Consider the following 27,817-nt stretch of genomic DNA (forward strand, 5'->3'; position numbering starts at 1 on the left):
TCGTCCTGAGCGCGGCGTCCCTGTGCCTCTCCGCCGCCCCCTGTCCTCGCTCTTGTGCCTGTCCCCAGCCCACAGAGCTCCACTGCACCTTCAGATCCCTGGTGTCTGTGCCCCACAACATCCAGCCCCACGTCGAGAGGATCAACCTCGGGTAAAACAACGAGGAGGAGGAGGGAGTAGTGGTAGTAGTGACAGAAGTAGTAATAGTAGTGCTAATAGTACTGATGGTAGTAGTAGTAGCAGGAACAGAAGTAGTAGGAGTAAGAGTAGTGGTAGGAGTAGTAGTAATAGTAGCTGTAGTAATAGTAGTAGCAGTAGTAGTAGGAGAAGGAGTATTAGTAGTAGTAGTATTAACAGTAGTAGTAGTAGTAGTAGTAGTACTTGTAGTAGTGACAGTAGTAGTAGTAGTAGTATTGACAGTAGTAGTAGTAGTAGTAGTACTTGTAGTAGTGACAGTAGTAGTAGTAGTAGTATTGACAGTAGTAGTAGTAGTAGTAGTATTGACAGTAGTAGTAGTAGTAGTAGCAGTAGTAGTAGGAGAAGGAGTATTAGTAGTAGCAGTAGTAGTAGTACTTGTAGTAGTGACAGTAGTAGTAGTGACAGTAGTAGTAGTAGTAGTAGTAGTAGTAGTAGTAGTAGTAGTAGTAGTAGTAGTAGTTAGTAGTAGTAGTACAGTAGTAGTAGTAGTAGTAGTAGTAGTAGTAGTACAGTAGTAGTAGTAGTAGTAGTAGTAGTACAGTAGTAGTAGTAGTAGTAGTAGTAGTAGTAGTAGTAGTAGTAGTACAGTAGTAGTAGTAGTAGTAGTAGTAGTAGTAGTAGTAGTAGTAGTAGTAGTAGTAGTAGTAGTATTGACAGTAGTAGTAGTTGTACAGTAGTAGTAGCAAGTAGTAGTAGTACAGTAGTACAGTAGTAGTAGTAGTAGTAGTAGTAGTAGTAGTAGTAGTAGTAGTAGTAGTAGTAGCAGCATTGTACAGTAGTTAGTAGTAGTAGTAGTAGTAGTAGTAGTAGTAGTAGTAGTAGTAGTACTGACAGTAGTAGTAGTAGTAGTAGTAGTAGTAGTAGTAGTAGTAGTAGTAGTGACAGTAGTAGTAGTAGTACAGTAGTAGTAGTAGTAGTAGTAGTAGTAGTAGTAGTAGTAGTAGTAGTAGTAGTAGTAGTTTTGTCCTAGTCTGAACCAGAACTAACTTAGGTCTGGACCACAAACCTGGACTAACCCAGATCTAAACCAACGCTTTAACCCAGATCTAAACCAGGTCTAAACCAGGTCTAAACCAGGTCTAAACCAGGTCTAAACCAGATCTAAACCAGGTCTTTCTTGTCTCAGGTTTAACAGCATCAGCAGCCTCTCAGAGAAATCTCTCTCAGGTCTGACCCGACTTGAGTTACTTCTGGTCCACGGGAATGACCTGCACTCCCTTCCTGACGGTGCGTTCAAGGACCTCTCAGCTCTGCAGGTAAAAACCGAGAAGGAAAAACACTAAAACCCGCGCACTGTTTATTTTATTTAGTCACTGGAGTCATTTTTTATTCTCAGTAACTCAAAAGCAATCAGAAAAATACAAGAAGAAGCCAAACAAGAAAGTAATTACATTTTCAATTTTTAATTTTGTAAAAGTTCCTGTTGTATTTATTTGACTTTCACTTCCCACATTATTCAAGAGGATTAAAGAGAATTATTATATTACACCGAAAACTAAAACTAAATTAACTTTTTTCAGCAAATACAACATTTTCAAACTAAGAAAAGATAAAACAGAGTAGAGAACAAATACAATAAAAAAAAGTCAAAATTACATCCACATAATTATTAAATGTTTGGTTTAAATTTATAGATATTGAGTTTGAGCTTTGGGGTGATGTTATGGTAGAATTTTCAGCAGTTGCCATGGTGACACTGTGTAAACATGAGCAAACACTGACAAAAAAGTCTGAAAATTAAAAGAAAAAATATAAAATGGATTTAAACAGTGGATTTTCAGGAGCCTGTGAGCAATATAAGTCTAAACCAGGACTAAACTAGGACTAAACCAGGTCTGAACAACAACTAAACCAGGACTAAACCCAGATCCAGTCAAGGTCTAACACAAATCTAAACTAGGTCTAACCCAGGTCTGAACCCAGATCTAAACCAGGAATAAACAAGGTTTAAATCAGGTCTTAATCCAAGGTCTAAACCAAAACTAAACTAGGACTAAACCAGAACAAAACCAGGACTAAACCAGGTCTAAGCAAGGACTAAACTAGGACTAAACCAGGACTAAACCAGGTCTGAACACAGAACTAAACCAGGACTAAACCAGGACTAAACCAGGTCTAAGCAAGGACTAAACTAGGACTAAACCAGGACTAAACCAGGTCTGAACACAGAACTAAACCAAGACAAAACCAGGACTAAACCAAGACAAAACCAGGACTAAACCAAATCTGAACAAGGACTAAACCAGGACTAATCCAGGACTAAACCAGGTCTAAATCCAGATCCAACTGAGGTCTAACCCAAATCTAAACCAGGTCTAATCCGGGACTAAATCAGATCTAAACCAGGATTTAACCAGTACAAAACTAAATCTAAACCAGGACTAACCCATGTCTGAGCCCATATCCGTATCCAGATCTAAAACATGACTAAACCAGGACTAAACTAGATCTAAGACAGGACTAAACCAGGACTAAACCAGGACTAATGACTCTTCCTCTTCTTCTGTGCAGATGTTGAAGTTGAGTTATAATAAACTTCGTGAGGTGAGCCGTCACACGTTCGTGGGTCTCTGGTCTTTGACCCGACTCCACCTGGACCACAACGGCCTCGAGTCCCTGGACCCGGACACGTTCCACGGACTCACGAACTTAAAACTTCTACAGCTGGAAGGAAACCGCCTGAAACGCCTGCACCCGTCCACCTTCACCACGTTCACGCTCCTGGGCTCCTGGACCGCTTCCACCTGTCGACGCTGAAGCACCTGTACCTGTCCAACAACAGCCTGAGCGCGGTGCCCGGGCAGGTGCTGGAGACGATGCCGCAGCTGGAGAACCTGTTTCTCCACGGGAACCCCTGGGTCTGCGACTGCAACATGAGGTGGATCCACACATGGGTCCAGACGGCTCCAGGTGAGGGTCTAAAAAAATTCACGTGAAAATAAACTTACCAATATATTTTCTAGGGCTTGGGTATCATTAAGAAGTCGCCGATACGATACATCCCTCGATACACAGGCCACGTTACGATACATACCACGATACAGCGCACTTTCGGTTCGATACGATATATTTCAAATCGATTCGATACAGTTCAATAAAAAATTAAATCATGTCTGTGATACTAAAAGTCTTTGTTAAACCGCTTCTTGTGCAAAGTTCATATGAAACACGAACATTTTAATCATCAAAAACAGTGAAAATGTGAAATGCAGCTCATAAACAAGTTTCCTTCCGCTAAACAAGCAACAAAACTGTAGCGCTGTAACAAAATTATTTTATAAAATATACCAAAAAATACCAATGGCGATATATCGATACAGCAGCCCACAATATCGATACTGTATCATCACATTAAACGATACGATATATCGATATTTCTATATTTTTGCACACCCCTAATTTTTTCGTGGTTGTAGCCTTGTCGTTGTGTACAATAACAGTAATTAAAGGTTCACTACGGAGCTTTTCTTGTCTCCATAATGCTTTTTGATCAGGGCTCCCACTCTTTTTCAATGACAGAATTTCCAAACTTGACTTTTTCATGACCTAAAGTGAATTTTCCATGACTTTACAACATCTAAATGTGTAGAATTGATCAGACTTTTAGGGCTAAATATGACATGTGAACTCTTTCCACTCACCTTATGGTTTGATATTATCGTTTTTTAACTTTCAAAATCGTGTCGGTGCATTTATTGTCGTCTCTTTGAAACAAAAATGTGCAGACGTTCAGAAATAATCAAAATAGACTCATGAGAACTTAACAGAACGATGTAGTTGCGTGAAAGAGATACTAAAATTCCATAAAACTTTCATTGAATTTACAAAATTCCATGACTTTTCTAGGCCTAGAGAATGACATTTTCAACTTCCATAACTTTTCCAGGATTTCCATGACCGTGGGAACCCTGTGGAATGTTCCTTAGTACTGCATTAAACTTGTATAACTTACATTTATTCAATTGCTGTATTTTTCGGACTATAAGTCGCTCTGGAGTATAAGTCACACCAGCCAAAAAATCCGTAATGAAGAAGAAAAACATAACACAACATATATAAGTCATAGTTTGGGGGGAAATGTATTTTATAAAATCAGAGACCAGGAGCCGACATTTCCTGGTGAAAGTCAAGTTGTAGTAAAAACAACAGAAGAGAGAACAACAGACTGTTAACGTCACATATGAACAGTTCTTCAGATAAACTATAACATAAACAACAGAACAAGTTTAACAAACTCTCCATCTCACTCCAAATCACTAAATCCATTCAATTCTTCATCCTCGGTGTCACTTCTGAGGCACAGGACAGAGGCTCTTTCTCTTTCGTCTGCAGTCGACAGGCGCAGTAGAGCGAAGTGACAGTGGTACAGCAGTACACAAGACTAGAGCGCCCTCTCGTGGCTGTCAGTGTCAACATTTTAATATATACGTGGCAACAGCACAAACCATGAAAAAAAGTTCAAGTTATAGTCCGAAAAATATGGTACATTTTAATTTGTTAAAAAACAAGAATTGTTAGTGAGAGCAGAGTCACTTATCCGCAGATCTGACCTGTAACTGGGCCTAGTAGCATCACCTGCTTGACTCCATTGAGACAGATGTTTAATGCCATACTATGGGACATTTCAGCTATAGCATCTCCATGGAGACGATTAGACGACCTTCCACCAGTAAAGTTACTTAGACTTAGACTTAAATAAACTTTATTGATCCACACGGGAAATTATTTGGACGCAGACGCTCACACCTCATAATATAATATAATAACAAAGAGTGAAAATATAAATGGTAATAATAAATTATAGGGAGTATTATCTGTTACATAAGGGTGAGTTGTACAGTTGTAGGGAGTATTATCTGTTACATAAGGAGTGAGTTGTACAGTTGTAGGGAGTATTATCTGTTACATAAGGGTGAGTTGTACAGTTGTAGGGAGTATTATCTGTTACATAAAGGTGAGTTGTTGTACAGTTGTAGGGAGTATTATCTGTTACATAAGGTGAGTTGTACAGTTGTAGGGAGTATTATCTGTTACATAAGGGTGAGTTGTTGTACAGTTGTAGGGAGTATTATCTGTTACATAAGGTGAGTTGTACAGTTGTAGGGAGTATTATCTGTTACATAAGGTGAGTTGTTGTACAGTTGTAGGGAGTATTATCTGTTACATAAGGTGAGTTGTTGTACAGTTGTAGGGAGTATTATCTGTTACATAAGGGTGAGTTGTTGTACAGTTGTAGGGAGTATTATCTGTTACATAAGGTGAGTTGTTGTACAGTTGTAGGGAGTATTATCTGTTACATAAGGTGAGTTGTTGTAGGGAGTATTATCTGTTACATTGTTGTACAGTTGTAGGGAGTATTATCTGTTACATAAGAGTGAGTTGTACAGTTGTAGGAGTATTATCTGTTACATAAGAGTTCAGTTGTAGGGAGTATTATCTGTTACATAAGGAGTATTAGTTGTTGTAGGTGAGTACAGTTGTATTTATCTGTTACATAAGGTGAGTTGTTGTACAGTTGTAGGGAGTATTATCTGTTACATAAGAGTGAGTTATACAGTTGTAGGGAGTATTATCTGTGACATAAGAGTGAGTTGTCGTATAGTTGTAGGGAGTATTATCTGTGACATAAGAGTGAGTTGTCGTGTAGTTGTAGGGAGTATTATCTTTACACAGTGCCCCTTTACGTTTAAGGCAAAGTAATCTCCATGGAGACACACAGTTAGGAAACCCTACACCAAAAAGTTACGCAGTGCGGCTGTAAACTTAATTTAAAGCGTATGGATTGTTTAGACCAAACAGGAATAAAATTTTCTTGCCAATTCTCCAAAAACCAAAAGTATAAAATGTATTATATAACTGAAAACAAATGTTTGTCCAGATTTTACAATCCAATAAACTGCAGTGAGTCCGGCGAAGCGAGTTTATTTGTACAAAGTAATTCAAAGTGCTTTACAGAAAAAGAAATACACAACCGAATCAAAACATAAATAATCATTATAAAATTAACATTAAAAGAGGAGAGAGCAAAATAAAAAACCCTTCAGTTATTTGCACAGATAAACAGAGCAGATTTGAGCCTGGATTTTAATAAAGTCACAGCAGAAAACCAAAACGCTGACTCTCCGGGTTTAGTCCTGTAAACCAAGTCCCGTTTAATTTATTCTTGTAAAAATGAAAAAATGTTGATACTGCTTTTTTTTTTTTTTTTTTTTTTATTCTAGGCCGTTACATGCACATAATAATAATTTAATGTTTGGTATGAATTTATAGATATTGAAAAATGGATAAAAAGCATAAATTGAACACAGATCTAATGCAAGACAAAACCAAGACTAAACCCAGATCCAACCAAGGTCTAACCGAAATCAAAATCAGACCTAAACCAGGACTAATCCAGGTCTGAACCCAGGTCTGAATCCAGGTCAGAACTCCAATCTAAACCCAGATCCAAACAAGGTCTAACACAGATCTAAACCGAGACTAAACCAGGACTAAACCCAGGTCTGAACACAGATCTAAACCAAGACAAAACCAGGACTAAACCCAGATTTAACTAAGGTCTAACACAAATCTAAACCAGTACTAACCAATCTGAACCAGAACTAAACCAGGACTAAACCATGTCTGAACCCAGATCCAATCAAGGTCTAACCGAAATTGAAATCAGACCTAAACCAGGACTAATTCCTGCCTAAACCCAGGTCTGAATCCAGGTCAGAACTCCAATCTAAACCATGACTAAACCCAGATCCAAACAAGGTCTAACACAAATCTAAACCGAGACTAAACCAGGACTAATCCATGTCTAACCCCAGGTCTAAACCCATGGCCTAAACCCAGGTCAGAACACAGATCTAAACCAAGACAAAACCAGGACTAAACCCAGATTTAACTAAGGTCTAACACAAATCTAAACCAGACCTAAACCATGACTAACCCATGTCTGATTCCATGTCTGAACCGAGATCTAAACCAGGACTAAACCATGTCTGAACCCAGATCCAATCAAGGTCTAACCGAAATTGAAATCAGACCTAAACCAGGACTAATTCCTGCCTAAACCCAGGTCTGAATCTGATCTAAACCATGACTAAACCCAGATCCAAACAAGGTCTAACACAAATCTAAACCAGGGCTAAACCAGGACTAAACCCAGATTTTACTAAGGTCTAACACAAATCAAAACCGAGACTAAACCAGGACTAATCCATGTCTAAACCCAGGTCTGAACCCAGGTCAGAACACAGATCTAAACCAAGACAAAACCAGGACTAAACCCAGATTTAACTAAGGTCTAACACAGATCTAAACCAGTACTAACCCATGTCTGAACCTAGATCTAAACCAGGACTAAACCATGTCTGAACCCAGATCCAATCAAGGTCTAACCGAAATTGAAATCAGACCTAAACCAGGACTAATTCCTGCCTAAACCCAGGTCTGAATCTCAGATCCAATCTAAACCATGACTAAACCCAGATCCAAACAAGGTCTAACACAAATCTAAAACCGGACTAAACCAGGACTAATCCCATGTCTAAACCCCAGGTCTAAACCCAGGTCTAAACCCAGGTCTGAACCCAGGTCAGAACACAGGTCAGAACCCAGGTATGAACACAGATCTAAACCAAGACAAAACCAGGACTAAACCCAGATTTAACTAGGTCTAACACAAAGACCTAACCATGACTAACCATGTCTGAATGTCTGAACCGATCTAAACCAGGACTAAACCATGTCTGAACCCAGATCCAATCAAGGTCTAACCGAAATTGAAATCAGACCTAAACCAGGACTAATTCCTGCTTAAACCCAGGTCTGAATCTGATCTAAACCATGACTAAACCCAGATCCAAACAAGGTCTAACAAACCGGACTAAACCAGGACTAAACCCAGGTCTGAACACAATTCTGAACCAAGACAAAACCTGGACTAAACCCAGATTTACTAAGGTCTAACACAAATCTAAACCAGACTTAAACCAGGACTAACCCATGTCTGAACCCTTGTCTGTCATGTTTTTTTTGTTTTGTTTTTTTGTTCAGGCCAAATTGTTAAAGGTGCAAACTCAAAAGTTACATAGTGCTACTTTAACAGCAAACTCACTCTTGGTAAGATTATATTTGTCTGTTTTTTTATTTCTTACAGGTGTATTGAAGTGTAAAAAGGACCGAGCTTTACCTGGAGGTCAACTTTGTCCGATCTGCTCTTCTCCACGAAATCTCCACCAGAAACCTCTTCAGGCTCTGGACAACATGATCTGCAGCGGCCCCGTCATCAACTCCAAAGATCAGCACTCGAAACCCGAAGAAACCAACCACGAATTCACGTTTCTGGACGATTTCAAGCAACCGTTCGGAAATATCTCTCTTGGATTATCCGACGAACACGGCAACGAGGTGGAGCTCGAGTGCGGCGTCGGCGAACCGAAGGACGGCGGCAAAATCAGCTTTGAGCAAATCGACGACGCAAAAATGGCGAGCAACATCACACTTTCGCTCGATTTGGATTGCGACGTTGACAGAGAAAAATACGAACGTTTATGGAGGTTGATCGCGTATTACACAAGCGTCCCGGCGCATTTAAAAAGAGGGATTATGCTCAAGAAAAATCCATACCCGACGTACGTTTACAAGCAGGATTCGGATAAGGATGCGCTGTATTACACGGGAGTCAAAGCAAACGTTATGGCGCTACCGTCTTGGCTGATGCAGTCGTACGCGGATTTACAGCTAAACCGGCAAGGATCGTCCGGAAAAAGAGTTAAGCTAAGTTTTACGACGCAACTATCGCAAAATCTGGAAACGGAAATGATTCGAAGAGAAGTCAGAACGTGGGTTACGATCGAAGAATCGAATTCCAGTTTTAAAACGGCGATTTTAGGCAAAAGTTTTGACTTGCAATGTCACGTTCAGAGTTCGGGTGAGCCGGTCATAACGTGGATTCTACCGGACGGGAAAAAGTTAGTAGCTCCGAGTGATAATTCCGATGAAAGACTGTCCATTTCCGCAGACGGGAAGCTTGAAATCAAAACGGCCGAGCATAAAGACGGCGGGAACTATTATTGCGTTGCTAAAGTCGATGAAGACATTGCGATTTTACCAGTTTACGTCAGCATACAAGATCCGTCCAACCCGCAACCAGGAGACGACGAAGCTTCACCGTCTATTGAGTTGTTAGCTGGAAATTCGTTAAATCTCGATTGCAACGCTTTTGGTTCACCGGATCCGGAAGTCAACTGGATTATCCCGAACGGAAATATCATAAGTTTTAAATCGAACACATCACGAGTTTTAGTTTTTCCCAATGGAACGCTTCATATCGCGCAAAGTTTGCCTCCCGACAGCGGAGTTTACAAATGTGTAGTTTTGAATCAATACGGCGTGGACACGAAAACGTCGAAAGTCACCGTGAATAAACGTCCGGGGATGGTTAAGCCTATACGAAGATTTCCGTTAAGACCACAATCTGCGTCTGGGGTAAACACAAAAATTAAAGTTCCGATTCCAGATTTAGACGAAGGATCTGGCGAAACTGAGGACGCTACGGATTCGAAGCCTGTACGCAAAGTAGTCCCGGTTCGAAACGGCACGCCTCCGTCCTCCAGAACTCCGTGGCGCAGACCTCCCATCATAATGCGAAAACCGGCTTCGCAAAACCCGCAAAACGGAAGGAATATTTTAGATAGCCGCAGAAGAATGAACATGTCAAAAACGAAGATAAACCCGGAGAGATGGGCGGACATTTTGGCAAAGATTCGCATCAAGAACGGGCAGTTTGCGACTACGGTTTCGCCGGTAATCGCAACGACGCCAAAAATCACAACGCCGTTTCAAGAGTTGACAACTTCGCTGCAAAAAGAGACAACCTCCCAACAATACACAACCCAATTTTTAACAACTTTATCCCATGAAACTATCGAAGGATCGTCAGACGGAGTGACTTTGAGTGAAAAAGCTCCCCACGAATTAACGACGACGACTATGCCTACACGAGAAAACGCATACGGCTCGCATACAACAACCCTAAAGCCCATGACATCACCAAATTTCCCCAATTTGCAAGCGACTACTTCTAGCAATGTGTTTTTCCTCCCACAAACCACTTCTCGGCCATTTCAAGTTGTCAAATTTTGGCAGGAAGTCCTAAACACTCCAGGCAAGAGCGCAACTTATTCCCACCATGAGGACAGTGAAGTCAAAGGAGGCAGAGCAGCTGATCCCAGAAGAGCTAAAGCGAAAGGAAATCGCAGGAATAAAAGTAAAATTTCCAAATTCCACAGAAAGGTTAAAACGGGGCAAGTGCTTCCAACGGTTGACCCAGTTACATCAAAAAGGGAGGATGAAATAATACCACAAGAGCCAAAAGATGTGGGACTGTTACAAATTGAAGCCATTATTGATTTAGTTTCCCCGACAACCGCGCAAATATGGAAAAAGCCAACAAGCAGCACACTTCAACCGACGAGAAGACGCAATGGAAATCGTAAAAAGAATCCAAACAGGCATAAAAATAAGATAAACAAACATACTAAAAATAATGTTATAACTGATGAAAAGGTTGGCCAAGTCAGCGTCATGCCTACAGAGCTAGAAATAGAAGTTCCTGAGAGTTTGGAGCCAACTGTACCACGAGAAAATGAGTCTACGGCAAGCAGCGGGAGCCAGAAACTAACAGAAAGCAACACGAAAACAAAGATAAATGATAACAATGTAGTACAAGGTTCGAGCCCGACTGCTTTCCCAGAGACGAGACTGGACACGGTCCCGTCAAAACCTGCGCGAACATTTACGAGCCACGAGCCACTGCCACCTGTTAAACCCGTATCCCGGCCGCCGATGGAAAACGCTCTAACAGAAAGGCCCTCCGAGAAGCTTAGACACGCAAAGAGGAAGTTAATTCAATCGCGCCAAAGATATACGGGCCCCAGGGGACAGAAACATCTTGTGAATGGGACCGGGGAGCAGTTACCGAGGCGTTCTTCTTCGTTGGCTTCCTTAACGGAGCATAAAGCGGAGGAGATGCACCATTTCGGAGATACAGGTGCTTTACTGGCCACAACACGCATCGATTTTGAAATACAAGCAGTTACGAAAAGGCCAGAAAACTCCTCCGAGGCTTTGATTCAAGATAATAGACTGGATAATGCTGAAAACGCAAGTGTAACGGCGTCTACAACGGCTTTAATGGCGACTACTTTAAATTACGACCTTACCAAAATGGCCGCCGCTGAAGCTAAGTTAAAAAGTACCACCAAACAAGCTATTACCGTTAGCAGCAGCACAAAAACGCCCCGTAAACAAACCGAATCAGTAACCTATTCTAATATACTCCCACCAAAAACAACTTTAACGACTCATCTATTAACAGATACGACTAAACACGCGACAGACATTAGCAAAAGCCCCGAAAATTTCAATAAAGATCAAAAAACGCAAGTCATTTTATCCCAAAATGCTAACAAGCAAGCTACTAGTATTCCCGTTATTTTAAATGTCAGTCAAGACCAGCCTAGTCCAACCACTTCTATGTCTTTGCAAATTACTAACGCTAAAACGACAATAGCGGCATCTACTCTGCCTCCTCCTAGTGTTAGCGTTAGCACTAAAAATGCTAAAACAACAATCCCGTCTTCGTTTTTTAATGTAACAACAAAACAAGCGCCAACGACTAAAGTTAGCCCAAGAAATGACGATAAAAAACAAGACAACGAAACAAATACGCTAATGTCTTCCCCGAATCCTGTTTTAAAATCGACAATAACGCCAACTATGCTAACTTACACAACGCGTAAAGTTCCTAGCGTCACAACTAGTTCGAAAATCGTAAAAGAAGATGAAATTATTGCAGCTAAACCAACAAATTCTTCTCGTATTTCTGTACAAAATTCATCTTTAGTTCCAAGACTCGCAATAAATACCACCCAACAAGCGGTTAGCGTTAGCGTTAGCCCTAAACTAGACCAAAGTACTCAAGCTAAATCGCTAACAACGTCTGTCGCACCTACAACGGATGCCACCCAGCGACCAACTCGAGCTAAATCAGCGCTTTCGGATCCCGTAACCCAGTCGCCCGACCACAGAATGAACCAATTTATTAGCTTAAATCGGAGCGTACCTACAATCAACTCGGAGACCACCCCTGCCCCGACGTTTACCCCATTCCGGGCTAAATTGTGGACAGAAGAAGCGCCGCGAGCTAGCACGACGTCAAAGCCACCCGCCTTAGCCACTTATCCGAGGGGGAAGCCAAGGATAACCAAGGGTAATTTCCAAATTATGAGCGTAAAAGCGGAAACAGATGCCATACTTCCCTGCGCTGCCAACGGAGAACCCAAACCTTTCCTGTCCTGGACTAAAGTTTCAACCGGTACGTATGAGTCAGAGTGCAGCTAGCTCGTAATTTAGCGTTTAACAGCCGGCGTTTTCGCAGCTTAGCCTTGGCGAATTGTGGCAGAGTCAAGACATTTTTGTAATAGATTGGAAGTGATGTTGTGGGAAGATGGCATGGCACTGAACAGATGCAGAGAGAGAATTTACGAGAGATTTTTTTTTTTTTCGGTGAACATATTTTAACTGAATGCGATAAGAGGCAGTGCAAGAGTGTTTTAAAGTTAATGTAATTATTTTAAATATTTGCACTGAAATGATAAACAATATAAATGTGTATGTTTCTTAAAGGGTCCATATTACGCTATTTTCTGATTTATGTTTTAATGTAGTTTCCTCATCACAAACAGACCTGGAGTTGTGTTTTGTTTCATTCACACATGTTTAACGCACAAACCTACAGATTTAGACTTTAGGTTTCTTCTCTCAAATGGAAAACACTCTAGCCCCATCCACACTAGTTTGTATTCGAGTTGTTTTCATTGTGGACGCAGTGTTCGTCCACATTAATACGGCTCCAGAGACGGAACGATCTGGTGCCGCCAGCTCCCACGAATTCATCTGAGTACAGATCTGATCCGGCACCGTGTGGACACCTGAAAACGCTGATACGCTGATGTAGTTCTGTGTACCGCAAAGTAGGTAATTCACTGCCAAAACGCTAAGAGGCTAGAAAATATTCATATATTACGGTCTGTGTGTACGACCTGCAGACGTAGAATCTCTGAAAAGTTTAACATGAACCATCTCCAACGCGACAGAAACACAGAACAGACTCACCATCAGCAGAACACCCCTCTGTCACAGAAAGAACACTCATATTCCACTGAGTCTGAACAGAAGCTTTTATGCAAATGAGCCATGTGGTTTTAAGTTTTGTTTCTGTAAAACGTAAACAAATATGCTCAAAGCTGTGTGGCTAGGGAAGACTTGCAGACGTGTGTGTGGATGCAGATTCGTTTCAGTGTAAACGGGGTCTCTGTTCCACCTTGTGATGTCATGGGGTAATGTCATGGGTTCACTGTGACTTTAAACTCATAATTTAAAGCCAAAACAAAACAAAAACAAAATTGACATGTATGTAAACTTAAACCGAGGCAGATAATGTGTACAAAGAAATCAATACAAGAAACTGAGGAAGTGGTTAAAAATTTGAGTGTTTTGATAGAAAAAAATTTTTAGGGTTTGAAGATAGTTCTTGATGTCTAGGATAATGATTTTGAAACTGGAACTAGAGAATTTGGATTTACGGATATGAAATTTTCCCAACAGAACGAACGGGTTTACTAAATATTCAGTTTTATACTGTTTAAAGAAAGTGGAAGTGGGTTATTATGCTTGAGCAGTCCAAATGAATTCTGACAGATGTTTTTTCCAGAATACGTGTTTCTAAATTTGACCAGAGTTCCTTTGAGTATTTACAGTAATAAAAGAGATGGGGGATGGATTCTGCATCGCTATGGCAAAAGGTGCAATATGTTTCAATTTCCTTGAATCACTAAAATCGTGTGGATTATTTCAGCCCTGGATTTGCCGATCTCTAATACATTTAAAGTAAAAGGAGCACACTGCAAAAAAGTCAAGTTAAGATGAATTGAATTAAGAAAGTTTTATCATGATTTGAGTAAATTTCACTTGACAAGTAAAATGATCTGCCAGTGGAAAAAGACTATTTGTACTTAAAATATAAAAATACATCTGGCTCATTCATGACAAACATGTGAGTCAGTACAGTCAGTTTCTTTGTGCTTTGGTCGTTTTAAGCAGCTTTTCTGTATTTTACTTAAACAGGGGGCAATTTATGCCTCTTTTTACTTTTTGCAGGGATCAGATTGGTCAGAAATAGGGACACCTGGGACATTTCTTCTCTCAAACTGGGACAAATCACTGGTTTTGGATGAATCAGGAAAAATACAAACAACCATGAGCTCTTTTAGCAGAGGAAACTCACAAGATTCCGAACCAGTGGTAAAAAGCCGTATGAGGAATCTCACTCCACTTCACAGATCCACGTTTCCAAACACTATTGTACAAATTCTACACTGCAGCAGATTCTTATATTAAAATCTTTACTCAACTTTACAACATAAAAACCAAAACCACTATAGAGCCACATCAGCCTGTTGGAGATTATAATGTGTTTAATTCAGCTTTGACACATTTGTTTACGTTTTAGAGAAACAAAACTAAAACCACATGGCTCATTTGCATAAACTGTAAGTGCTGAAAAAAAAACAAAAAAAAAAAACAGCTCATCTAAATCTCTTATCTAAACTTCATGTATAATGAACATATTTTTAAGATACTGTCATTTTTAAATCTAAATAAATATAAAGGAAAATCCCGCACACCGTCTCATTTGCAAATTGTGAGATTTATTAGGACAAACCGTGCAACGTTTCGGCACTAGGCCTTCAACAGGCAGCCTGTTTGCTTGATAAATGCCTGATAAATCTCACAATTTGCAAGTAAGGCAGTGTGCGGGAATATTCTCTATGTTCTTGGGCTGCTCCCTCTCCTCCAACGCACCCGTCTCAAGTAACTGATGTGCAAAGTTCTCATTATTTTAAATCTAAATAAATGCAAGGGAGATTAAAAAAAGAATAGCAACAGAATAAAATGACATTTTAGATGTAGCGCACTAATGAGTTGTGCTATTTTTACAACCGGCCTGCGGGCGACTCATGTAGTATTTGAAGCGACCTGGTGCCCGCGAGCGCCGTGTTGGTGACCCCTGCTCTAAATTAAGTGTTACTCAAATATGTGTGAATGAAATAAAACACAACTCCAGGTCTGTTTTTGAGGAGGTAACAACATTATAACACGACTTGAAGCTCACAAGAGTCAATTTTTACTTTATATAGGACTTTTAGATTAATCGCATATGTACAGTATATAAGTCTGTTTTTCTCTGGATTGTGTTAAGTTTCTGGTAAATAATATTACGAAAGTTAAAGTATTTTTTCTTTCTTTTTTTCAGGTACGAGTATCCCTCAGAACACCAAACTGCAACGATACGAAGTGCACAAAAACGGGACTCTCATCATCCGAAACATCCAACCAGTGGACGGCGGAGAATATCTCTGCACCGTTCAGAACCAGTACGGCTCCGACGAGATGCTCACCAACCTCGTGGTGCTTTCCCAACACCCGAAAATCCTCCAACCTCGACACCGCGACATCTCTGTGAACTTAGGATCCAGCGTTGATTTAGACTGCCAAGTTGAAGGACACCCTAAACCTAGAGTGACATGGGTGCTCCCGAACCACGCCCAAATGGCTGCTACGCCTTTCGGACTAGCTTCAAACCGCGTCAGCATTTTACAAAACGGTACTCTGCGAATTGTCCAAGCTGTTTTTTCCGACCGAGGGATTTACAAATGCGTGGGTAGCAGTACGTCGGGAGCGGACACGGTTTCGATAAGGCTGTATGTTTCGTCTTTGCCGCCGATTTTTCAGCAAACGCCGATTGAAAACGTCACCGCAAGCGAAAACGGCGCCGTCTACTTGGATTGCACCGCTAGCGGATCGCCCCAACCAACGATACGGTGGATTACGCCAGATAACATCCAGCTAGCGTCGTCGCAATACTTAATCGGACAAAATTTAAGAGTTTTTCCAAATGGTACGCTCATAATCGAAAATTTAACCCAAGGAAACGCGGGAAAGTATCAGTGTTTGGCGAGTAACGTGATGGGGACGAGCAAGAGGATGGTGAACTTGTTTGTGAAGAGTAGGATGCTAATGGCTAAAGCTAGCATCACAATGGCGTCGCCGAAGTTGACGCGGGTGGTTTACGGAGGGAAGCTGAAGCTGGACTGTGTGGCCAAAGGAGATCCAGAGCCAAGAGTGATCTGGAGAATGCCGTCCAAGAAACTAGTGGATGCACAATACAGGTACGAAAAAAAATAAACATACGAAATTTATTGTGTCTAGATAAGAACATGTGAATAACTATGTGTGTCTCTAGCACTGTTGGGCAAGTGACTTTAAAACTGTAATGTGTTATTTATTTATGACTTGTTACTGCTGTTTCAAAGTAATTCGTTACATTATAATATAACTGTGTTTAAAATGTAAAATAAATGTAAAAGACTATTGCAGCACTTTTAAGTTACTCTCATCAAAATAACTGCAAAGATGCTGACCTTTTGCGCTGTATATGGACTAAACCAGGACTAAACCAAGGACTGAGCCAAGGACTGAACCAGGACTAAACCAGAACTAAACCAAGGACTGAGTCAGGACTAAACCACAACTAAACCAAGGACTGAGCCAAGGACTGAACCAGGAGGATTGAACTTGGACCAAACCAGATCTAAACCAGGACTAAACTAAAACTGAACCAGAGCTGAACCAGGACTAAACCAGAACTGAACCAGGACTAAACCAGAGCTGAACCAGGACTGAACCAGGACTAAACCAGAACTGAACCAGGACTAAACCAGAGCTCAACCAGGACTAAACCAGAACTGAACCAGGACTAAACCAGAACTGAACCAGGACTAAACCAGGACTGAACCAGTACTAAACCAGAGCTGAACCAGAACTGAACCAGGACTAAACCAGGTCTAAAACACGTCTAAACCAGGACTAATCTTGGACTAGAACTTGGATGCCATTGGGCGTCAGCTGCAGTTTGCCCTGTGGAGCGTGGAGTTCTGCGGCGGTCCTTTCGCCCGTGATCACCCAACGGTCTACGCAGGCGCCGCTCCGACGTTTCACCGCTGCTGATATCGCGGTTATTTACCACATAAAATCTTTTCGAGTTCAACCACCACAACCAGAATAAGGCGCACCGGATTATAAGGCGCACTGTCGATTTTTGAGAAAATTAAAGTGCGCCTTATAGTCCAAAAAATACGGTATTTATTTTACTGAGAGATTGTATGTCAGTAGACAGTATACAGAGTCAGAGAAACCTAGATCTACATATGACAGCTCTATTCATGAAGAAAACGTGATTACTTGGATATAATTCAAAACTATTTAATAAGAATTTTGACACACGATGATTTTAGATTTTTTTGGTCAACCGCTGCTTGCTTTGATTGGCCTGACCGCACGCCACAAGTAGAATCTCTGTAGTTCAAACTGAGCTGGAGACGGGTCAGAGTTCTGTGGTGGAGTTTGCAGATTTGTTTACCTGGTTTATGGTTCATATCTCTGTAATTTTTGGGTCTATCCACATGAAACAAAAACTGGCACAAAGTTCAACATTTTCTCTGTCACTGTAACTAAACAAACGTGATTTTTTTTTTTAAGTTAAAATCCCTTCAAATCCAAACAAATAATGAGAAAGTTCAACATTTGTGGATCGTAAGTTTCGAGATTTCTTCTAAAAACTGTAAATCTCCCAAAGAATTAACGACAGCTAGCATGCTGACGGTGCACTTCTTGATTGTCGGACAATATAACGCTTTATAATTAGACGCAGACAGAACAGAGCGGACTTATTTTGACCTCAAGAGCTGCTTATACAAGACAAAATACATTAGGGCGACCAAACGTCCGTTTTTCCCCGGACATGTCTGTATTTTGCGTCCTGTCTTGGGGCTTCCGGGGTTTTTTTTAACGTGATGCAAATGTCCGGGTTTTCTTTTACCGTTCATTGGGGGCATTAAACTGAGCGTCTCTCGTAGCGTCTGTGACTCAGAAGGAGCGAGACACAAACAGTCGGTCAGTCTGCAACATGGCGAAACGCAAATGCGCATTTAACAGTGACTTGTACAAGAAATTCTCCGTTTTCCATCCCGGGACAAGCAGGAGGTCATGTGCACAGGTTGCGAAGTGAGAGTACAGTGTTCCCTCGTTTATCGTGGAGGTTACGTTCTAAAAAATAACCCGCGGTAGGTGAAATCAGCAAAGTAGTCAACTTATTTAACAATTATTATATCTGTTTTAAGTCTGTAAAACCCCTCAGCACAAACTTTATACACTTTTCTCATACAAGACAGTTACAACACTTTTTACATCCTTCTTAAAACTTATTGCTGCTGTCGTCCTTCTGTTGTTTTCCTCTTTCTTTATGTAACGATCTGAAGATTAATTTATTCCGTAATGGAGCCCAACAGCGCAGAGTCCTGCACGGGTCCATTTTTGGAGACCCCCCGCCCGTTAACCTGAGATTATATCAAACTTTTGCGCTGCCTACACCATGGACTGAATTAAGACTAAACCAGAACTAACCCAGGACTAACCTAGGACTGATTCCAGGACTGAAGAGGAGGACTAATCCAGGACTGAACTAAATTGACATAAAAAAAAAGAGAGAAAAAATCTGCGAAACGGGCGAGAGAGAGCCTGCGAAAGGAGAAACGCAAACGGTTTTCACAAATGGAAATATGGTCACCCTAAAATACATGAGAAAAAAAAGTGTTTTTTTGTCTATAGTATAAATAAATTAAATGTGAAACTTGGAACCAGCCTCTCAAACTGAAAAAGGAATTTACCGACAAGTACAAATAAAGCAACCTTAACCATTAATCATTGCTTTTCACTCTGTCTTTTATTTTCAGTTTCGACCCGAGGATCCAAGTCCGCGCCAACGGCTCTTTAACCGTCCACTCTGTCACTGACAAAGACGGCGGCGAGTATCTCTGCGTGGCCCGAAACAAGATGGGAGACGATTACGTGGTCCTGGGAGTCGAGGTTCTGACGAAACCGGCGAAAATCGAGCAGAAAAAGCCACGGTCGAGCCAGGAGGTGATCTACGGAGGGGACCTGAAGGTGGACTGCGTGGCGTCCGGACTCCCCAACCCGGAGATCAGCTGGGCCCTGCCGGACGGGACCATGGTCAACCACGAGAAGCAGCGAGACAGAGCCGGGCGCAGCAGAAGGTACCATCGTTTTTGTTTTTTTTTAGTTTGCGTTTCATTTTATTATTCAAAACACTCTCCGTCTGTCTGGTAATCAATGTGAAAAGAATGCATTATCTCGAAAATGACTTTCTTCTGAGCTGTAATTTTACATTTTTGAGTCTCTTTTTCGTCTAATAACAATGGTAATGGGTGCAATTTTTGTTTCGCTTTCCATGTTTCATAAGCAGGTTTGTGTTTTCAGATTTTAGGATGCGAGGATGTTCCTGTTGATTACATTGTACTTTACCGTGAAATATCCAAAACGTAAATTCACAAATGTTGAATCTGATCATTTCTATTCGTGACTAGATCCAAGAACTCACTGTATTACAACACAAATCTGCATTTTAACAATATTCGTCCATCTTTTTTAAATAATATTGGCCTATAATGTTGTGATGTCTTTTAAAAGTCGGCTATAGTTGCTTAATAGAATTACTTTCATATATTTGTATTACAGGCAGAGCAAGCAGTGATTTGGACTTGAGTCACTATTTTTAGGACTTGAGACTTAACTTGATAAACTGGACTAAGACTTGGGACTCGACTTGAAGGTCAATGACTTGGGACTTGACTGTGACTTGAGAAGACTTGATGCTTTTCCTAAAAATATATGCGTTACGTGCTGGTGCCCCTTTGTGCGTCCTATAGGCGAGTTTCATTGTTGACAAAAGCGCGCGTTGCATGCTGGGAATTATTTTGGTCGGCGGCAAGAAACACTAATTCAACATGACGGACGGCGCGAGAAAGCACGTAAAGGGTATTGATCCCGGTTATTTATCCACTCTAACGGCAGAGGACCCAAGACCATTTGACCAGGAAATTGGTCATAAGCATCGACGGACGACAAATCACCCTTTTCAACCCCGACAAAAGTTGGACCAAACCAAATTTCTGGTCAGAATCGCCAACTACCTGGACAAATATTCACTTGGGCGATATCCACAATGACTTGGTGGAAACTCCTGGGCCATTCACAGCAGAAAAGATGAAAACCTCCAAGAGTCTCGATGTGTTGTTGAACTTGTTGGAGTCCACGGTTTGTTAGGATCTTCTACGTTTGCTCTGCGGATGTTTGAAAGCCGTTTAATTCACCGTTAGCGGTTCTTTTCACTCAGAATACGAAAAAGACATTTTCCTTCTTCCGTGCTTCTATTTGTGCATCCGATAATGCAGCAGGAATTTACCATTATCGGGGATAAATACGCGAGGTTACGCACTGTGTTTGACGCTACCGTGTTTCTTGCCTCCGACCAAAATATTTCCCAGCAGCAACGCGGGCTTTTAATAACAATGACGTCAGCTGAAACTCGCCTATTGTGTGTATTTTTAAATGTATGTATGTTTTGTGGCGTGGCTGGTCGTAGTATAAATATGCCGCCCTCCACGCCTCCACGTTGCCTTGTGGACTCTTTTGTCTTGGTTGCTCGGCGCAGGTCATGATTGTTGGTCTTTTGTGTTTGACCTGGTGGGACCGGCTGTCAAGTTTTCGTCTTTTGTTTGGTAAGTTTAGTTTGGGGGTCGTTTTTTTTCCTTCAGGTGAGTGATGTCGGTATCGGCTTCTTCGACCCTGTATGAGGTTGACCCGGTGCTGCATCATTTTGTTCTGTTTGGTCGGCTCACAGCAACACTGACACACAAGCCTAGAGCGCCCTCTGTCAGTTTGAAAATAGATGCATTCCGGATTCATCGCGCAATACATACTGGGAAGGATCCTCTGAAAAAGTGAGCATCAAACCGTCATGTTTGTTTTCCCAGTGGGATGCGTCTATTCTCAAAGTCGATCTTTTCAAGTCTTTTGAACCATATCGCTTTTGTTTCTGGTTCTATTCGATTCTATTCTGGTTTCTGGTCATATTTTAGTTTTGGGATTCGGACATCGTAATTGTGTGGTTGTTGGATGTTCTAACAGCGGAAAACGGCTCAAGAAATGGGCTTTGGAAGTTTACGAGGAAAAAAAATAGTGAAGGTGAAGGCGATGGGCAGTATTGATCCACAGGAAGGACGAACAAGGAAATCTTTGGCTGCCTAAAAAATCATCCGAGTTTGCAGCCAACATTTTGTACGTGGAGCCCATTTCTTGAGCCGTTTTCTGCTGTTAGGATCCACACAATTTCGATGTCCGAATCCCAAAACTAAAATATGACCATATCAGAACCAGAAACCAACGCAATATGGTTCAAAAGACTTGAAAAGATCGACTTTGACAATAGACGCATCCCACTGGGAAAACAAACATGACGGTTTGACGCTCACTTTATCGGAGGATCCTTCCCAGTATGTGGATTGCGCCATGACCGGAAGTCCGAAATTGAGGATGCATGTATTTTCGCCAGACAACCCAAACCATGGAAAAAAAGTGCTTATAGTCCAAAAAATATGATCATCTATCTGCACCTCCAAAACTCAAAATGCTCTGTTCCACCTTGTGATGTTATAAAGCAGTAGTTTTCAAGTTCACAGCTTTAACTTTTACCTTTTAAAGGTTGTATGGAGGATTTTGTTTTGTTTCAAATTGTCAATGAAAGTTTAAAATACCATTACAGAGACGCAGCAGCCTTGTAATTATGACCAAAAAAAAAAAAGAATAAAAATCAATCAACTGTGGACGTGTTGAGGCCAGACAAACATCAGCCAATAACGAGGCTGCCTCATTTTCTATTGGCTGTTAGGTTGTCAATCAAACTCCCTACGTTTCTAGTGTAACTGACTCGTCGGCGAGCGGGGATTACGCGGTTTACGCAGCGGTTCTTAAAGGCTTTTTTAAACTGTAGGTTCCTCACAGTTCTCACAAAGTTTGTTGAGATGGTGGACGAGAATCCACGACCGGTTCGCCGCAAGAGAAAATCAGTTTTTGATGTCGCTGAGAGAAGAAGAGAAGGGGAAATGAAACGAAGCCAAACTGAGGTGATTCTTGGAGATCTCGTCCAGCGATGGCGCGAATGAAGCAGACAAAGGATCTAAAAACTGACGTGTCGGTCGCTAAATTATTTCTAGACAGGTCACTTCAACGGTAATTCTGAACACGCACTGGCTGTAAACAAGTATGATTTCTAGAGTAAAGAGGCGGGAGGAGGAGATGTTTCTACTGAGGCTGTGGAGGAGGAAGGTGGTGTCACACATGCACAACATTTGAAAAAGGACTGTCGCTGTATTTCTCTTCCCTTAAAAAATCCTCTATACAACCTTTAACTTTGGCAATTCCAGAGCTGAAATCATCCAAATAATTCTAGTGAAGGTGTGTGGAGTTTAAAAACACAGTGGAGCACTTCCTGTATTATTACCATATGACATCACAAGGTGGAAGAGAGTGTTTTAACAGTTTGAGAGAAGAACTTGTGATGAGGAAACTATATTAGATCAGAAAATAGCGTAATACGGGCCCATTAACCGTTTTTGTGTGATATATTGACTAAATTTCTTTCTTGTCAGATTTTTTTTTTTTTTTTTTCCATTTCAAAACTTGTCTGTACTTTTTGTGACATTTTCTGGTAGCACTCACCGTCCTCCTTCTTGTTTCTTGCCATTACTTAGCGTCGAAATCCTTGACCCTCCCCACAATACGTTTAATTCATCATTTATCCATTATATCAAAGCTTAAGTAACCCTTTCGAAAATGCACCGCAAGGTCGACGTTTTTTTCAAAAAGCGCTTTTATTCTCCGCACTCGCATTTATTTTCTAAGGTTTTTTTTCTTTTTATCGCTAAAAAGAAATCCGAGTTATGTAAGGCCATGTTAGATAAAGGGAGCGGAGTGTCTCTTGAAATTCTTGATCCGATTAAGTCCATACATCAGAGACACGAGAGGAACCTTGGAGAAGCAAATACAGAAAGTGGAGTTTAATAGAGATCTCCGTCTTTGGCCCGTTGCTGTAGTTTTGGTACACAAAGGCTAATGCATGAGTAGATACACTAATCATTGAGTTCTTTTTTCCCGTGTATTTGAGTAAAACGTCTCTTGTATAAGCCGCTCTTGAGGTGGAATCGTCCGCTGTGCACTGTCACGTTATTTTACAATGTTTACACCGTCATTTCAGGCAGTTTAATTAAAGATACTTAAAGGTGCACTGTGTAACTTTTTCGGTAGACGCTCCATTTCCTGCTTTTCTCGATGGAAACGTTTTCACTTTCGCCTAAAATGTTCTCTGAAAAGGCCTTAACTTAACTTTATCAATGTAGACAAGCTTTATGCGACAGATAATACTCCCTACAACTGTATTATGTAACAGATAATACTCCCTACAACTGTATTATGTAACAGATAATACTCCCTACTACTGTATTATGTAACAGATAATACTCCCTACTACTGTATTATGTAACAGATAATACTCCCTACAACTGTATTATGTAACAGATAATACTCCCTACTACTGTATTATGTAACAGATAATACTCCCTACTACTGTATTATGTAACAGATAATACTCCCTACAACTGTATTATGTAACAGATAATACTCCCTACTACTGTATTATGTAACAGATAATACTCCCTACTACTGTATTATGTAACAGATAATACTCCCTACAACTGTATTATGTAACAGATAATACTCCCTACTACTGTATTATGTAACAGATAATACTCCCTACTACTGTATTATGTAACAGATAATACTCCCTACTACTGTATTATGTAACAGATAATACTCCCTACAACTGTATTATGTAACAGATAATACTCCCTACTACTGTATTATGTAACAGATAATACTCCCTACTACTGTATTATGTAACAGATAATACTCCCTACAACTGTATTATGTAACAGATAATACTCCCTACTACTGTATTATGTAACAGATAATACTCCCTACAACTGTATTATGTAACAGATAATACTCCCTACTACTGTACAACAACTCACCCTTACGTAAAACTCTCAGTCAGTTTACACTCTATCGCATCTAATTAGATAGCATTTTATTGTCCAAGAATCAGGAAGTGTGCTGTTAGCATTGTCCTAGAATGTTGTTTAAGAATCAGGAAGTGTGCTGTTAGCATGCTAAGTGTTGTTAGCTTTACTGCCAGAGCTAAACTCTGCCCTGGTCTCTTAAAGTTGCAGAAAGTGCTTATAAACTCAACACAGTGAATAATTTAATAAAAAAAAAAATAAAAAAAACTGTGAATAATTGTATAAAAACAGTAAATAATTAAATTTTAAAAAATTATAATTGAATAAAAACAGTGAATAATTTAATTTAAAAAAGGGGATAATTTAATAAAAACTGTGAATAATTAAATAAAAAAATTAGGATAATTTAATAAAAACTGTGAATAATTTAATTTTAAAAAATTTGATAATTAAATAAAATCTGTGAATAATTTTTTTTTTTTTTAAAGTGAATTATTTAATAAAAACTGTGAATTATTTAATAAAAAAAAATGTTGATATTTAATAAAAACAGTGGATAATTTAATAAAAAATGAGGATAATTTAAAATTTGTGAATAATTTAAGAAAAATGTGGATAATTTAATAAAAACAGTGGATAATTTAAAGATTTCAAGAAAGATTTAAGGATTTTTAAATTCTCCATAAATAGATAAAAACAAATATACAGAAGTGTACATACAACTTCACAAACCTGATTTGATCCAGAGCATCAAAAGTGAAAATGAAACTTAGTACACATGTTAATAAATAGTTTTTTGTGAATATACGAATATAGAATTTTCAAAACAATGGTGATTTAAATATGTTTTATGTTAGCAGCAGAAGTAAAAACTGACTGACTTTTTTTTTTTTTTTTTTTTTTTTAGGTACGTCGTGTTTGACAACGGCACTCTCTTCTTCAACGACGTGGGGATGAGGGAGGAGGGCGACTACACCTGCTACGCCGAAAACCAGCTCGGAAAAGACGAAATGAAAATCCATGTGAAGGTCAAATCTGCCTCGTCTTCCCCGCAAATCCAAAACAAAACAGAAATTTCGCCGGTTCAAGTTATCTACGGCGAAAACGTAACCTTACAATGCCACGCTAAAGGTGACCCGAACCCTACGTACACCTGGATATCGCCGATGAACCGGATAATCGATTCGAAAGAGGAAAAATATCAAGTTTTCAACAACGGGACGCTGACTGTGCAGAGAGTTCAACGTTTCGACGCCGGGGACTACACCTGCGTCGCACGGAACAGTTACGGACAAGACAACAAGATCGTAAAAGTCGAAGTTTTGGTGACGCCTCCTGTCATTAGCAACGACGGAAATAATTTTAAAGTTTCCAAATTTCAAAACGATAGGATTTTGTTGGATTGTGTCGCCACGGGAACGCCGAATCCCAGAATTATGTGGGTGCTGCCCGGGAACGTGATCCTCCCCGCTCCGTATTACAGCAACCGGATTACCGTTTTTCAGAATGGAAGCTTGGAAATCCGATCGGCGAAAACGAGCGATTCGGGCCAGCTCGCTTGCATCGCGCGAAACGAAGGCGGCGAGGTCAGATTAGCGGTTAGCCTCGACGTTAAAGACGCCGACGCTAGAACGCAGGCTTCCGGGACGCAGCTGGACGACGTGTCGCTGACCGCCGGCAACGCGATGACTCTGAATTGCTCGTTTGACGGGAATAACGTTAAACAGATAACGTGGGTGCTTCCGAACGGGACGCCTTTGCTCAGCGGCGCGCGATTGGCGAAGTTTTTCCACCGTCCAGATGGCTCGTTGATAATTAGCAACCCTTCGTTAGCGGAAGCGGGTACGTACCGATGTTTAGGACGTAGCAGCACTAGCCAAGTCGAGCAGTTCGTACAGTTGACGCCCGGAAGGAAACCCGTGATCGCGAATAAATACGAGTCACCAGTTAATGTTTTGAACGGCGATACGCTGATGCTGCATTGCGTTACAAACGGAGATCCGCTACGGCTAACGTGGACGCTACCGAGTGGAGTTGTTTTGAATCGTCCACAAAAAGCTGGGAGGTATTCCGTGCTGCAAAACGGAACGCTGGCGATAAAGCAAGTCAGCGTTTACGACAGAGGTTTGTACGCGTGCAGAGCGGCAAACGAGTACGGTAGCTCTGTTATGTCCGTCTCCGTTATCGTAATAGCGTACCCTCCGCGAATCACAAACGGACCAAATTCGGTGACGTATGCGAAACGCGGCGTGGCGATACAGCTGAACTGCGCCGCTACCGGAATTCCCAAAGTGGAAGTGGCCTGGGAGACGCCGGACAAAGCGAGGCTGGTCGTCACCGCGCAGCCTCGACTGTTCGGGAACAAGTACCTCCAGCCGCAGGGTTCGCTCGTGATCCAAAACCCTTCGCTAAAAGACGCCGGCGTTTACAAATGCACGGCGAGGAACGCGATCGGGGTGGATTCGAAAACGACGTATTTAAATGTTTACTAAGAGGAAATTTCACTGTAACTGCCCGAGAAACTGCCAACGCCGAGTAACTGGACTGCTGTTACGAGACGAAAATAAAACGGACACTCGCGACGTGCCGAGAAGAAAATTTTTAACGGATTCTCAAATGCAAAATGGACTCGATGAACTAAGAGCCTTTTGGGAATAAAACAAATGTTAACACTAATTGAGTTTTTTTAAACATGGTGGAATTTACCGACAATATTTAACAACTAAGACGATTTGTAAATTATTTTGTGTGGGGGTTTTTTTCAGACAACATCTCAACGTTTTTTTTAAAGTTCTCAAATTGGTAGAAACTTTAATAAGTTGTAAGAAATTAAACTAGTTAAGTAGAAAAAGACATGCACTTTCAGGTACATTTTTGCGCTTGGTTAAATCTTTGTACAAACTAGAAAAAATTTAATAAAATTGACACAGAGTTGAAGAATTTTGTATTTATTTTTTTCTTTTTAATTACACAAGTTACAACTTTTATGCCAGTTTTGTTCAAGTACTACTGAACAAATACTGTAAAAATTTAAAGAATTAAAGGTACACTGTGTAACTTTTTTGGTTTTGCTTAATCAGGACTAAATCATAAACAAACCTAGACCAGGACTAAACCAAAACTAACCACCAGTAAAACCAGCATAAATAATTCGAAACTACAGCTAAAATAGGACTGAACATGGACTGAACCAGGACTAAACCAGGATTTAACCAGACCTAGATCAGGGTTTAGACGAGGACTAAATCAGAACCAAACCTAGATCACGACTAAACCAAGACTAACCTTGACTAAAACCATCATAAAAATATCGAAACTACAGCTAAATTAGGACTCGACCAGGACTGAGACCAGGACTTAGACCGCAACCAGACTGAGACTGAGACCAGGACCAGACCATGATCGAGACCGGGACTGAGACTAGGACCAGATCGGGACAAGACCAGGACTGAGAATGGGACCAGACCGAGGCTGAGACCAGGACCAGACCAGGGCTGAGATTGGGACCAGAC

General features: G+C 40.8%; 1 protein-coding gene across 1 annotated transcript; it reads left to right on the forward strand.

Annotated features, from left to right (window-relative positions):
- Positions 1-32: 32 nt before the first annotated feature.
- mxra5a (matrix-remodelling associated 5a) lies at positions 33-27,817 on the forward strand (the record flags this gene model as incomplete). Its single annotated transcript, XM_055167045.1, is given in 8 exon segments — positions 33-151; positions 1,325-1,454; positions 2,710-2,928; positions 2,931-3,108; positions 8,348-12,568; positions 15,569-16,484; positions 19,107-19,427; positions 25,213-27,817. Coding segments are annotated over 8 exon segments (7,689 nt in total), but the record flags the coding sequence as incomplete, so codon positions are not given.

This window comes from Boleophthalmus pectinirostris, unplaced genomic scaffold (assembly GCF_026225935.1).
Source record: "Boleophthalmus pectinirostris isolate CB_2022bp ecotype Guang Dong unplaced genomic scaffold, ASM2622593v1 HiC_scaffold_11, whole genome shotgun sequence".
Lineage (NCBI taxonomy): Eukaryota > Metazoa > Chordata > Actinopteri > Gobiiformes > Gobiidae > Boleophthalmus > Boleophthalmus pectinirostris.